The sequence below is a fragment of the Theobroma umbraticum genome, unplaced genomic scaffold (genome assembly GCF_002168275.2).
Source record: "Theobroma umbraticum cultivar Fairchild unplaced genomic scaffold, ASM216827v3 scaffold_44.0, whole genome shotgun sequence".
NCBI lineage: Eukaryota > Viridiplantae > Streptophyta > Magnoliopsida > Malvales > Malvaceae > Theobroma > Theobroma umbraticum.
In genome coordinates this window covers 7,885,315-7,898,303 of record NW_018397255.1, presented here as the reverse complement: position 1 = coordinate 7,898,303, position 12,989 = coordinate 7,885,315, and the positions used below count along the sequence as shown (strand labels likewise).

At 34.3% G+C, this 12,989-nt stretch overlaps 1 protein-coding gene across 2 annotated transcripts; it reads right to left on the bottom strand.

Moving 5' to 3' along the window:
* Positions 1 to 96: 96 nt before the first annotated feature.
* Positions 97 to 11,212, bottom strand: LOC110409968 (Leucine-rich repeat transmembrane protein kinase). Of its 2 annotated transcripts, none has more exons than XM_021419502.2 (24): positions 10,915 to 11,212; positions 10,604 to 10,781; positions 9,111 to 9,182; positions 8,912 to 8,980; positions 8,746 to 8,817; positions 8,504 to 8,575; positions 8,330 to 8,401; positions 7,715 to 7,786; positions 7,554 to 7,625; positions 7,388 to 7,459; positions 7,206 to 7,277; positions 6,430 to 6,501; positions 6,261 to 6,326; positions 5,921 to 5,986; positions 5,788 to 5,826; positions 5,584 to 5,636; positions 4,684 to 5,069; positions 4,376 to 4,571; positions 3,654 to 3,800; positions 2,799 to 2,917; positions 2,095 to 2,305; positions 1,745 to 1,985; positions 1,186 to 1,336; positions 97 to 726 (listed from the first exon to the last, which is right to left on the bottom strand). In XM_021419502.2, the coding sequence occupies exons 1-24, from the start codon at positions 11,051 to 11,053 to the stop codon at positions 343 to 345; spliced, it is 3,093 nt and encodes a 1,030-aa protein (XP_021275177.1). In that variant the 5' UTR covers positions 11,054 to 11,212; the 3' UTR covers positions 97 to 342. The 2 variants fall into 2 exon arrangements, with proteins under 2 accessions (XP_021275177.1, XP_021275178.1); XM_021419503.2 differs by having other exon boundaries at positions 4,684 to 4,751.
* Positions 11,213 to 12,989: the final 1,777 nt, after the last annotated feature.

Here is a 12,989-nt window from a genome sequence, read left to right as displayed (position 1 = left end):
AGTAACAATTAAGCTTATCTAATTGGCCTAATTTATCAATTACTTAAACCAATTATAATATGGTTTGATGAAAATCAAAGTTGAGGAATCAGAAAGTGGGACATTGCTGGACAATCTTATTGCTTCATAAACATTTAACAAGGGATTTTCCCATTACTATATGCACATGGTGCTATGAAACTATAGTCGTAAAACATAACCTAGGTTTGACCTAATACGAGTTATCCCTCCTTAAGACGGATAAGGTCCAAGGTTCGAATTCCTTCTCGTCTCTTGGACCTACTCACAGGCACCCCAAAATTTATAAAATTAAAAAAAAAAAACCTATAATAATAGCACAAGTCACACTTCAGATTGAACAGAACTAAATCTCAAAAGCTGGCTATTCTCTTCTGCTTCTTCTATATTAGAACGTAAGGAATCTGTATTTGGGCCATTGCTTGACAAGATTATTGTTTGGCTTGGATTTTGCCAGAAGTGATTAACCAAGGCCTTGAATTTGGAATTAATGGATGAAAACCCAGGATCTGAGAGGATGTCTTGAACAGCAGTTCGACCTTCGAGCATGCTCACAACCTGTGACATGGTAGGCCTGAGGGTGGGAGATGCATTGGTGCATAAGAGAGCCACATTGAGCATCACCATTGCCTCCTCTGATGAGTATTCTGATCCCAAGTCTGGGTCAACCAACTCCAACAAACTTCCTCGCTCCCTCAAAACATAGGCCTGACAAATAACAAGAATCAAAGAGATAGTTGACATAACAAAATGCAGCTGGATTGAAAAAGTTTTATATAGCTTTTCAGCAGGAGGAAGACATGGCAAGAGAGCTACGTGGTGAAGTGCTTTGTAGTAAAACTGAAATATACAGCTTCTTTTGGAGTTTTATTTAAAAGAGAAAAAGAAAGCAACAGACAATCAGGTGTGAAAATTATCATTTTCAAATGAATTTAAAGATCTGAAAGCTTAGTGAACCTTTTCCTTTCACGTTCATTCACAGAAATATGGAATTATATGTTTGAATCATTTAGGAAGATTAGCAAATTATTCTATCATGAGAACTAAATGTAGCTCATAACATGAAACACATAGTTCTTTGTTCCAAAAAATGACAAGAAACCAAATAGGAAATTCCTCTGGGATAAGGGACAAGGAATTAAGAAGATTAAGAGAGATTCAATTTACCCAGTCAAGAAGGTAAACAAAGTCCTCATTTGGCCTGTAGTTTGTGTTGCTCTTTCCACTAACAATTTCCAATGCAACAACACCAAAGCTATAGATGTCGGCTTTGTTGGTTAAGTAGCCACGCATGGCATACTCAGGAGCCATATAACCACTACAGAATCAAAGAATAGAACAGTTACTAAACGATGCATATTTTCAGGGCAAGCAATTTAGTAGATAATACACATCCTTAGTTCATGGTATATAACCAACGCAGATGTTGGTTATGATCATGGGCATCATTAGCAATATCGGGAGCAGAATTTAGTATGCGATACTGTTAAGTGCCTGCACTAAAATCATGACTAAGTCATTCTTAACAGACTTCTCTAATTAATCAAATGCCAAGGAAGATTAAACCTGCTCAGAGCTTCCTCCACAAGATGAGGTCAAAGCATCACATCTTTCAATTTCCACAGTAGCATAACAACTATGACACCAGTGACTAGCAGTACTTTACAAAAAAAAATTTCTAGCGGTAAAGTGAAAAAGCTGAACAAGTCCTCAAAAAAATTCTTACATAGTCCCGGCTATACGAGTGCTGATGTGGGTTTTGTCATCTTCATTTAGCTTTGCCAAACCAAAATCAGAAATTTTTGCATTGAGGTTCTTATCAAGCAACACATTACTTGTTTTAATATCCCTATGCACAATTTTTATTCTAGACTCTTCATGGACGTAGGCCAAACCCCTGGCAATACCTAGGCAAATTTTTTGCCTGGTAGGCCAGTCCAGTTTCAGTTTGCAAGTTGCATCCTTCCCTGTCATTAAGCAGAAACAAAGCCAATCAAAATCTGAATGGTAACTTTTAAGGGTGGATTTCAATCAACTATTTTACATACCATAGATCGTTAGAAGTTCTAAGCTTACCAAAAAGAGCACGGGATAGACAATTATTTTCCATGTACTCATAAACTAGCAATAATTGATTTCCTTCAACACAACATCCATAGAGCTTCACAAGATTTGGATGCTGCAGGGCAGATATCAAGCCTATTTCATTCACAAATTCACGATTTCCCTGTTTTGATTTTGATGAGAGTTGCTTCACTGCAATGACCGTTCCATCTGATAATAGACCCTGCATTCAGCATAGAAAGTTGTTGCTTTGAATTTAATAGTAAAAACTGAATTTTTAAATTTTAATCATGCAAAGGCATGCATGCATGAATTGAATACATTGACATAAGTTGTCATGCACTTGAGTGTTTCAATTGGAATTCTTTTACTCTTCTCTTCTTATAGGAAAATTTTCTGTTGTACAAAAAATTTTCTATAACACATAGAGCCCTCAAAATCTTTCTGCAACAATCTATGCATCTCATCAGGAAAATCCTGAGGACTCCCTGGCAATTACCACTTCTATACACCCAAAAGATTTTCAAGAATAATAAGTTACAAGTTAGAGTCAGTAACCACTTTGAAGATAAAATCTGAAAATTCCCAGTTAAAACCTCATTACCGGATGGAACTGATTTTGACAATAAGGACCATTTGATTCATTGGATTTTGACCATAGATTTGTTTTTTTCAACAGATGGTCAAAACGATATGATTGGGATATATGCACTTACCCTATACACACAACCAAAGCCACCCTCGCCAATTTTGTTTTCAGCATCGAAGTTGTTGGTGGCAGCTTTAATCTGTCTTAGACTGAAAATTCCTGTTTGTAGATCCAGGCCTCTCAGCTCTGTCAAGAATGCAGTGTTAAATGTCATTGAAGTGAAAAATTATATAAATACTTTTAATAACTTTGTGTATGATAATTAAGCCATATCACGGTTTCTGAGAGCTGTAATCCACAAAGAAGATAGAAGAAACTAAAATCTGAAGTCCTGGAGCTCAAGTTGCAGCTGCAATGATGAATTTTACCCAAGCCTACTATGAAATATATGCATAAGTTAAATTATTGTTGAACCACAATATTATGTTTCTTTCCTTTGTCCAATGCAGTAAACATGATATTCAAAAATACAGTACCATAAAGCAAACTGCTATCAAGAACTCTGGAGAATTCTCATCTGTAAGACAAGATATGATGCACGTTATTTCCATGCAGAAAAACCATTTTTTACTTTGGATAACAAACAACAAAATCAGGGTCTTATATCTTTAACAATTTTATGTATGTCATTCTTATCTATGCTGACATTGGTGTCTTGTTCTTCTGCCACTTGAGTAAGCTAATAGCAATAGAATATGGAAACATGTTGTGTTTAGGAGTCAAGAAATTGGATTTTGTGTCAAATTGATTTTATCTAAGACTTAAACGAGTGCCATTTAAACCTTCGACATTTCCTGTGTCATTATGTAGAGCAAAACAACGTCTCATATATACAAGGTTCACAAATTTGATTTTGAAATGCCAATGGATTAGGAGTTAAGCAACTGCAATAAATGACAGAGTTCACTAAAATGGCGAATACCTTTTTCAGCAGAGATTTTGCCTCCCAGCCAGCCTTTTCTCCACATGATACCTAAGACCATAAGGACAATAAGTATTGCTGCAGATACTGCCCCAACCACCACTATGAGATCATTCCTGTTGTCATCGACAGTCGGGGGCTGAAAGTCTGGTTAAGAAGAAATATTTTTCCCAATCAATGTACTTCATCAAAAAGTCAACAAAATTGAATCCTGGCGATCACAGAGAGTAGGGGGCTGACGACAATTTTAATAGGATCATACTTTTTATATGAACTTTTCAAGAACCACTTCAACTAACTTGATCTATATATATTGGATTCAATGCAGACAGAAGCCTCTGTGGCTGAATGTAATATATGGAAAGAATTATAATTACTTAATTTCAGGAAAAAAAAAAACTTAGCTTGTACATTTATTTGTCATCTTAAATTCTGAGTTGGACTACAATTAGTAGTGTTGGATAAAATCCTCTAGATGGCAATGACTAATGGAATTGGGATAACTACTGATAATGTCTCCATCCAACGGAACTAAACTCAATTAACAGCAGTGTGATATATAAACAATTAATATTAATACTTTACAGGGAGTTCAGTTCATATGATCAATCCCCATAGCTGCAACACAGTTGAATGTGCAAAGGCTCCCAGATACTGAATAACTGCCATTTATTAATGATGAAAGCAAGATGAAAGACTTTGTTGAGTTTGCGGCAACTTACTTGGAACCACTGATATAGCTGAAATAAGTGGACCATACATCCCCCTTGCTGGTATGCCTGTTGTCCCCCTTCCAGCCCAGTATAAGCGGATTTTTAATGTATGTCTTCTCACAACAGCTGTGAAGTTCTTTACAATGGGCTTGCCAGCACCACCAGCTTCATCTTCAATATTAAAATCTTTCAGCACCAATTCTCCCTACATTCAGACAAATAATAAATTATAAAATTAGGAGATACAATTTTCAAATGTTAAGCCTTTTTTTTTTTTGGCTTGTTTTTACATCATGTATGTTGAAAATTTTAAGTACCTGAATATAGACATCAAATATGCGTTTCCCAAGGCTGTAAAATGATCGATCATTTATGAAAATAATCTCTGCAAAGTGCAGATTAACAGTGTAATTCCCATTCATTAGGCAGAGTCCATAATATGTGAGAGAGAGGGGAGAAACACGCGCTGTTGTGTAGAGTTCGGAATGGATTGAAGAGACATTGGACAAAGCAGAAGTATTGGTGACAATATAGTCATCTGCATCAATATCATTATCCATGAAGTTTCCAGTGCTGCTTAATGCCCAATGCTGCCCCATGTAAAACATTGAAGCACCTCTTGGTTCTCTATCAGCTTCATATTTGGCATTGCCACTGACATTTAGTTCCTTCCCCCCACAGTTAATGTGCAAGGAGTATTTATCTGTTAACCAACAATTTAATGGATTTTGAAATTTTCTTAGCAGGACAGTCTGGTTAGATGAATCAACTAAGAATAGCAAATAGGTTCAATTTTCATGGTGCACTATTTCTTGCACTAGCTTGTACTGGTGAAGGATGAGTGATTTCTTACCAGGTTGGTAAATTAGCATTAACATACCACATTGAGTCACATATTAACTTTCTATACTTTTGTATTTCTGGATAGGCAACAAGAGGATTACTAAAAATTTTATCAAAAGACTTGTTAATTTATACGAGGGTACAAATAAGATGAAGCATTTCCCTGTTTAGACTCTTTCTTGCATTAAGTTAATCACAGCAAGTAGTATATTTTGTTTACTGTGGTCATATAAGTGCTCCTTAGAAGCTATTTCTCCTACCAAATTTGCAAAGTCGGATTATCTTTAATAACATTGCAAGGAGAATTCTATATCTTTCATCACCAAAGAAAGAAAAAGGAGAGGGCCTGCTTCTTTCCCCCAGAATTGACTTACCAGGTGAAGCAGAACATGGGAAGTCATGTTTTAGACATGCAGGAACTTTACTTCTGCACCAACATAGCAAAACCCAAAAAAGAATCAATAAGCTTTTGCTTTCAAGAAAATCACATGAAGCTCCAGAGCTATCTATGAAAACTATAAGCACTATCAAAATATGCTGATGAACTACTTTATCTGACAATAAATTACAAATCTTACAATTTATTTGCTGATGCCGAGTAGCTCTCAATCAAGTTCCTGGAAGAAAATGCAAGCTACTTTACCATTTCAATTTATACATATGGATTGATTATTTAGGATCAAATAAAATATCTCTTTAAAAATAACTCACACACTCCCTCGAGGACATTCTATTGGACTTGAGGTTTCCCAGGTGAAATTGTTGTGAGATATATCCCTGTAGATTAAAAAATCAAGGAAAAATATTTACCATTATCCACTAATTATTTTGTAATTCGTGATGCAATACCTTGACAATATTTAGCTTGATGAATTAACTTTTCTTTGGTATCATCAGATGATTGAACTAGCTAAGGAAGATACAGTATTTATTGACTGTGCATCATAAAAACATTAGAGTAATTCAAAATTCACCAACAAGCAAAGACACAGTAATTACACGTTATAGTTTCATCTTTGTAATAGAAAGCTAAGGATATACATATACATACGCATTTTTATTTCTTTCTAGTATCCACCCAGGCACAGATCCGGTGAGCTGATTTCCAGTCAAATACCTACAAGGAACAGCAAGTAATGATAATATAAAACTATAAAATCTCATATTATTTACAGTATTAATAAGTTGATTAGAACTATGAAAACAATTACATCTCTTACAAGAAATCTGCTTTTGTCAGTTTGAAGAATGATCCAGGAATTTCTCCAGTCAAGTTATTATAGCTGATATCCCTGCATTATAACAGCAAAGCATGTGTAAATTTTCAATTACTCCAACCAAAAAAAAATTTATCACAAAATGATTTTATTGAGTATTTCAGAAAATAGCTTTCTATCTGTCTTGCTATGCATCCAACCTAAAACAAACTGACAATACGGGGAAAGGCCTACTAGGATATAAGTCCACAGCAAACGCTAAACATAATCAGTGTAGGATAACACCGCTTAACACTCCACCTTATGTGTAGGCGTTACAGAGTCTCACGTCGGATAGGTAAGGGAAAGGCCCCAGGATTATAAGTGTGAGTATTGCACAACCCATCAGGTTAACCTTTAAGGGAAAGGGAAGGGTCCCGTGATAAAGTGGTATTAGAGTCAACCCCTTATAAGGGTAGATGCTGCACACCCCATCAAGTTCAACTAGGCTTTTGGAGAGATGACAATGGTCCCATGACATAGGCACGGTACTACCAACTGAAACAAATGGGCCAAGACATTAACACCATATATTAGGAACAAAGAACAACCAGAAACAATCTGAACAAACAACTTGGGCTCTGATACAATGTTAAAGCATCTAACCTAAAATAAATTGGTAAGAGTGTGGAGAGGCCCAACTTGAGAATGAGAGCAAGCAAACTCCAAACTTAATCACTAACATATCTGTCGTTAGCAGTAATTTGTTTTCAATAAAGCCCTAGCTTGATGCTACTTACAGAGTTTTCAATTTCTTCATATTCCCAATATATGCTGGAATTTCTCCATCTATTAAGCAGTTCCTTAGTATCCTGCATTTGACAATTCAATTTGATTCTAAGAAATAGATCATAGATTACCACCCATATGAATTTGAAAATATGTATAGAAAAATGCACAGTATCAGTTGAATTCCACTAACAATGTCTTCAGTGAGGCCATGTTATGCAATGGTGGGAAAGGAGACCCTCTGCCTTTTAAGTCACTAATCCTCCTAACAATAATTAAAAGCCAAAATAGTTAGTAAATGAAGTCATCTAAAAAGGAAAGAAAAATTAAAATCAACATAAACTATCACGGTTGCGTACAGATCAGATAAGCTAGTCAAAGCAGAAATGCTGGAAGGTATGGGCCCCTCAAGAGAGCAACCCTGAATCTGCCTGAAAAGGGAAAAAAAAGGAATGAATTTAAATTGTAGCAAAAAATTAAGAATGCTGTCTAAATACTCAGCTAAAGTTTGAAAACTCACAGTTTTTGAATCTGCTTCCAGTTACTGATGATATCAGGAATCTTTCCAGAAAAGTTATTGTCACTTATCCTCCTAAAACATTTTAAAGAAAGAAAAGCTTGTAAGGGTCGTAGAAAGCATGATCTGGATCAAGATTTTGATGAACAAAACTTAAAGATACCAAGGGCTTGATTTGGAAATATCCCATGAATCATAAATGTGATGATTAACAAAAATGCCTAGAGAAAGAAGTCTGGACAAAATTGTGGTTGAATAAAGAGGGGCTCTTGGAAAAAAATTTTGGTACCACAATCAGCTGCTAAGACAAGGATAAAATAGGCAGGTTGCTTATCTTGGTGATGATTAACTGACTAAATTAAGTAGCCATTCTCTACAATTATGGCGATGAAACTTAGGATTACTGCTTCTAATACAATGCCAGTGAAAGTCAGCATTACTGCTTAGAAGTATAACAGAACGAATTAAAGTCTCAAAAATTAAAAAAAGTAAAAATATATCAAGATCACCACTGCCAAAACTCTGCTTTGATGTAAGCAACTCTTGCTGATGACCTGATACTCATAGACCCAGCACCTATAAATTAAATAATTTTGGAAGTCAAGATTGTCCGCTTACATATCAGTCAAGTTGACCAAACTGGCAAGTTCTGGAGGCAATTCTCCATTGAACGCATTTGATGACAGAATGCTGAAGAGAGACGACAATAGCAATGTTAATAACAGCAATCAAAAAGCATTGTGATTGCCCAAAATCAAGTGCTTTTGCACACAAGAGGATGAAATGAATTACAGTTTCTGTAAATTGATCAACTTTCCAATATCTGGAGGAATGGGTCCTGAAAAGTTGTTTCCTTCCATAGACCTGGAAAGGTGGAATGTGATAGTATTCAGTTTATATAAAGAAAATTGAAATTATTCTTCATGAGATCATTTAGAGAGGTGGAAGTGTCCAAGCTGTACATAAAATCAAATGAAATTTAAGAAAATCTTTTGAACATAATAGAACGGTTAAAAATAAGGATTTGTACATACAGATTTCGCAGGCTGGTGATGTTGGTGAAAACTTTTGGGAATGGACCAGACAACCGGTTCCCCATAAAAGAGCTGCAAAATTGAACTAACATAAGCATATAATTTGATCAATTACACAACACAATCATACTTAACATTACAAAGAGGGCAGTGGTAGGATGTTTACAGCACTTCCAACTTCATGGTAGCCCATTCTTGAGGAATAGAACCTGTGAAGTAGTTGCGACTTAAGTCCCTAAAAACAAGCAGAAACAAAGTAGGATTAATAATAAAAAACACCAAATTATTATCTATTTTTTTTGTTATAAAAAAGAAAAGATCATATTAGTATAGTTCAAGTCAACTAGACAAATGGATTCGCTTACAGCAGTTTCAGGTGTCGAAACTTGGAAAACTCTGGTGGTAAAGTTGCCGATATATTCAAAGCAGTTAAAAATCTGCAAAAACCTTTCTGCACCAGTTTAGAATACCTCGACAAACAAACTTTAACATAGCTTCATATACTAAATAAGAAATCTTTATAGTCTCTATTGTGTTGCAACATTCAATTGAGCAATAAACCCAATTTATTCATATCCATGGCAATGGAATTTATTTCACCAAAAAAGGGCAGACAAAGTACGTTGCTCGGTCTCTAAAAGAGTTTACAAGATGGAAGAGTGATATCTTTTTCTGCGTAGCCCAAAAAAGCTAGGCAGGTTTCCGAAGCATGTGCCATCAACTTTTCCTAGAGAAGAGAACCGCTAATCCGTCCAACATTTGTTGTCCCACACTATGATTGAATCGACACAATGAACAAAAATTTGTCAATAAATCAAGTAAGCAAGCCCATTATTTCTTACAAGTAACAGCAACGGAGCATTTTCCTTCTTCCTAAGCTATATATCCATGCCCATGCTAAAGTATAGTGTAAGCATATACGAAGAAACAAATGGAAAGTTGGAGCAACGCAGGGAAAAACAGTAAATAAGGAGAAACAAATGACTATTGGCCGGGAAATAGGTGAGCCCAACCGGATGATTATTTTATTAATAAAAAACCTTTGTTTCAAAATAATTCAATTTGAATATATAAGTAACATAATGCTAACACAGCAATACCAGCATCTCTTTTAAACTTAAGATGAAATGTTTTTTTATTGCGTTATTGGAAAGGCTTGGCCTGAATTAGGCCTGCCCCATTCATAGTACGTACTTGTTCCATGCATAATTTAGAAGTTTAATTCACTAAAGCGCCTCCATTTAATATTTATAAAGTTTAAGAAAAAAAATTAAAGTGTTTTTTACACAAATTATTTATTTTTTATTTTTTCTAAAATATCAAAAAATAATTTTAAAATATAGTACAAAACCATAAAATTAAATATTTAAAAAAAAAAAGAGAAAGAACATGTTGTTTAAGACGTGTAAAAATACTAAAAAAATGGAAGGAATACCTTAAAGAAGGGAGAGACTAAGAGAGTAAGATTCTTTTTTCAAGAAAATAATATTTAAAATAAGTATTGTTTTGATTTGATATATATATATATTGAGGAGTGCACAACCGACAAATTTGTAAACCCAACCCAGCCATGGGTGGTAGTGAGTCATTGACAAAATTATGAGCTTTCAGACTCTGGGTTTCCATCAAAACTGCATATATACTTAACATTTCAACTTATAATCATCATTACCAAAAAGAATAAATTAAAATTGCAACGTAACAACCCCAAATAAACAGTCCTAAATATGATTACCACCCACATGAAAGAGAAAGAGACTGATGAAGAAAGAATGACCATGAAAAAGATAGAAACCAATAGAAACTGAAGCTTGAAGATGATAAAGAGGAAAGGAATTAATAGAGATAGAGGCCGTACATGCTTACTACATGGCAGGTCTTGTTGTTGTTGAAAGAGCAACTACAGGTCACATTGCTTGCAAAACCAGTATCTTCATCTCCCTCTAGTATCCAATTCCCTTTTCCACTGCAGGGATCTACCCCAAAATCCCAATCCTTCTTCCCCAGTCTCTTTCCTATTGCTTTCAGTGCCTTCACTGCAGCAGCAGCAGCAGCAACAACATATTAAACAAGCAAATTAACAGAATAATGTTTGATTGCTAAATGCTGAAAAAGGAATTGAAGACAGAAACCAAAAACTTTTGCTGAAGCTTTGGGTATATAATATACCTTCTTCAGGATGAAGACTAGGAGTAGTAGAAGCAGCAGCAGCAGCTAATCCAAAGGTTGCAAACAAAACCAATGCAACAAAACATGAAAGGTTTACAAGCAGGAGTAGGTTTGGAGTTGTCAAATCAGCTCTTCCCATGTGGATTTGATCCTGGGTTGTGTTGTAGCTGTCGTTAACTCTTTTACTAGAGTGATTCAACACTCATCAGACACACAGATAAAACGCAGAGAGAGGTTTATGGAAAACTCGAAAGTGGGATAGTGGAAGCAGTAGGAGATAGAGCCACAAACACTTTTATTAATCAACAATACTGTCCCTTATATCATAGCGTCTGAATAATGTGGACCAAATGAATTTTTCTTTTGAATCGTTGACCGATTAATTATAAGAGATAAATTAAAGATATGAATAGGCAATTTAGCTCCAATGATGATAAAGTCGACTGTCCCAGCTCAAATCATTTTCCATTATTAGCACCAACAACAAAAATTAATTTTAACTTAATTATTTGTCCCAACTCAAATGGTTTTGGATTCTAGCTTTACGGATATTATCTAAGGAACGAGATAGTCTAGGTTGTAATAATTTATTTATTTCAATTTTTTTTCCACAAAATAAGTTAAAAGTCAGAAAAGAAAATAAAAAAAGGAATTATTAATTTCATTTTTTTTAGTACTAATTTGACAGAGGAATAAGGCGCCACGTAAAACGTGATTGGCTGCTGTTGCGCACGCGCCGTGTTAGGGTGTGGGGCTAAGATTTGATTAAGAAAATGGCCAGCTAGCTGGCTAGCTCCATTAGCTTTCTGGCTGACTAAGCAGTCAAAATCCAGAAGCAGATACAAGATCCCTGTAGAAGGAAACAATATTTGACGGGGATTTTAGATTTGACAGTGCAGTAAAAAAACTTCATTCTGTCACTTTTCAGCGCTGTCTCGCTGAGATGAAAAATAATATCATAAATAAGAGGGAAAATAATAAAATACTTTTAATTACATTTGTACACTATGAAATTAAAAATATTCATTATCATTAAAGAATTTTAAAAAAAGAGCTAATATTTTAGAAAAAAAGATGTTTGTATTACTCTTTAATTTTCTCTAATGCATTTCACTACAAAATGTTGAAGCTAGGTTAAATAGAAACTCTGGAATATTATTTTTAATTATTGTAAAAACTGAAAAATGAATTTTTTGAAGGCCAAAAAATCAAATTCCTAATTAGAGCTTTTGGGAAATTTTAGACAAATTTAAGAAAAATTTTTTAGAACTTGTAAATGATAGACACTTTCATATCTCTCTTTTCTTTTTTTTTATTTGTCAAAATATATACAATTTTGATTGGAGAGCATTTAAAAGCATATATAAATTAATAAAATAAAGTAAATTGGTCATTTGAGTGTAAGGCCAGGGCTCGGACAGGCCCTATAAACTAAATCACGTTTTTAACACATGAATATTTCTAGTTATTTTTCAAAATATTATTTAATTGTAAAGCATTGTTGAAACAATTTAAAGAAGCTTTCGAACGAAAGAATTGAAAGAAAAAAAAAGGGTTAGAAAGCCAAAATAAAATTTGATTAAAAGACAGAGAATTAAGGGTACATTTTGCGCAGCATTTTGGATGAACGCATCTTGAGCAAGAGCATGGTAGGAGCGGCAATACATTACGATCAGACAGCACACGAGCACGAGGCAAGTAGAAAATATGCTGGCACTTGTGAGTGATCCGATACAACATAACGTGGCCTAACCCACCGACCTACAGTGCTTGGCTGCTCTACATAACAACGGTCAATCTAGTATGCTATTCTTTATTTTTGGTCGGGCTGCATCTACGAGAGAATTGAAAGTATATTTTTTATTATATGTATAATTAAATTATATTATAATATTTATTTTATAATAAATTATTATAATATAAAATTATAATATAATCACGTTATAATTAATAAATATAATATAATTATAATATAAAATTAATATAATCAAATTAAATTACACTTTATAATGTTATTAAAGATAATTTTATTTTTTAATTTTATTATTTTGTTAAAAATATTTTATAATATTATA

Bases quoted from the DNA above. Each gene is read 5' to 3' on its own strand.
- LOC110409968 (XM_021419502.2), bottom strand. From the start codon at position 11,053: ATGGGAAGAGCTGATTTGACAACTCCAAACCTACTCCTGCTTGTAAAC. The intron at 8,402-8,503 runs GTAATTCATTTC...GTCTCTCTTCAG, and splicing joins TTGATCAATTTACAGAAACT to CATTCTGTCATCAAATGCGT. The intron at 5,987-6,260 runs GTATGTATATGT...TTTAATCTACAG, and splicing joins CTAGAAAGAAATAAAAATGC to GGATATATCTCACAACAATT.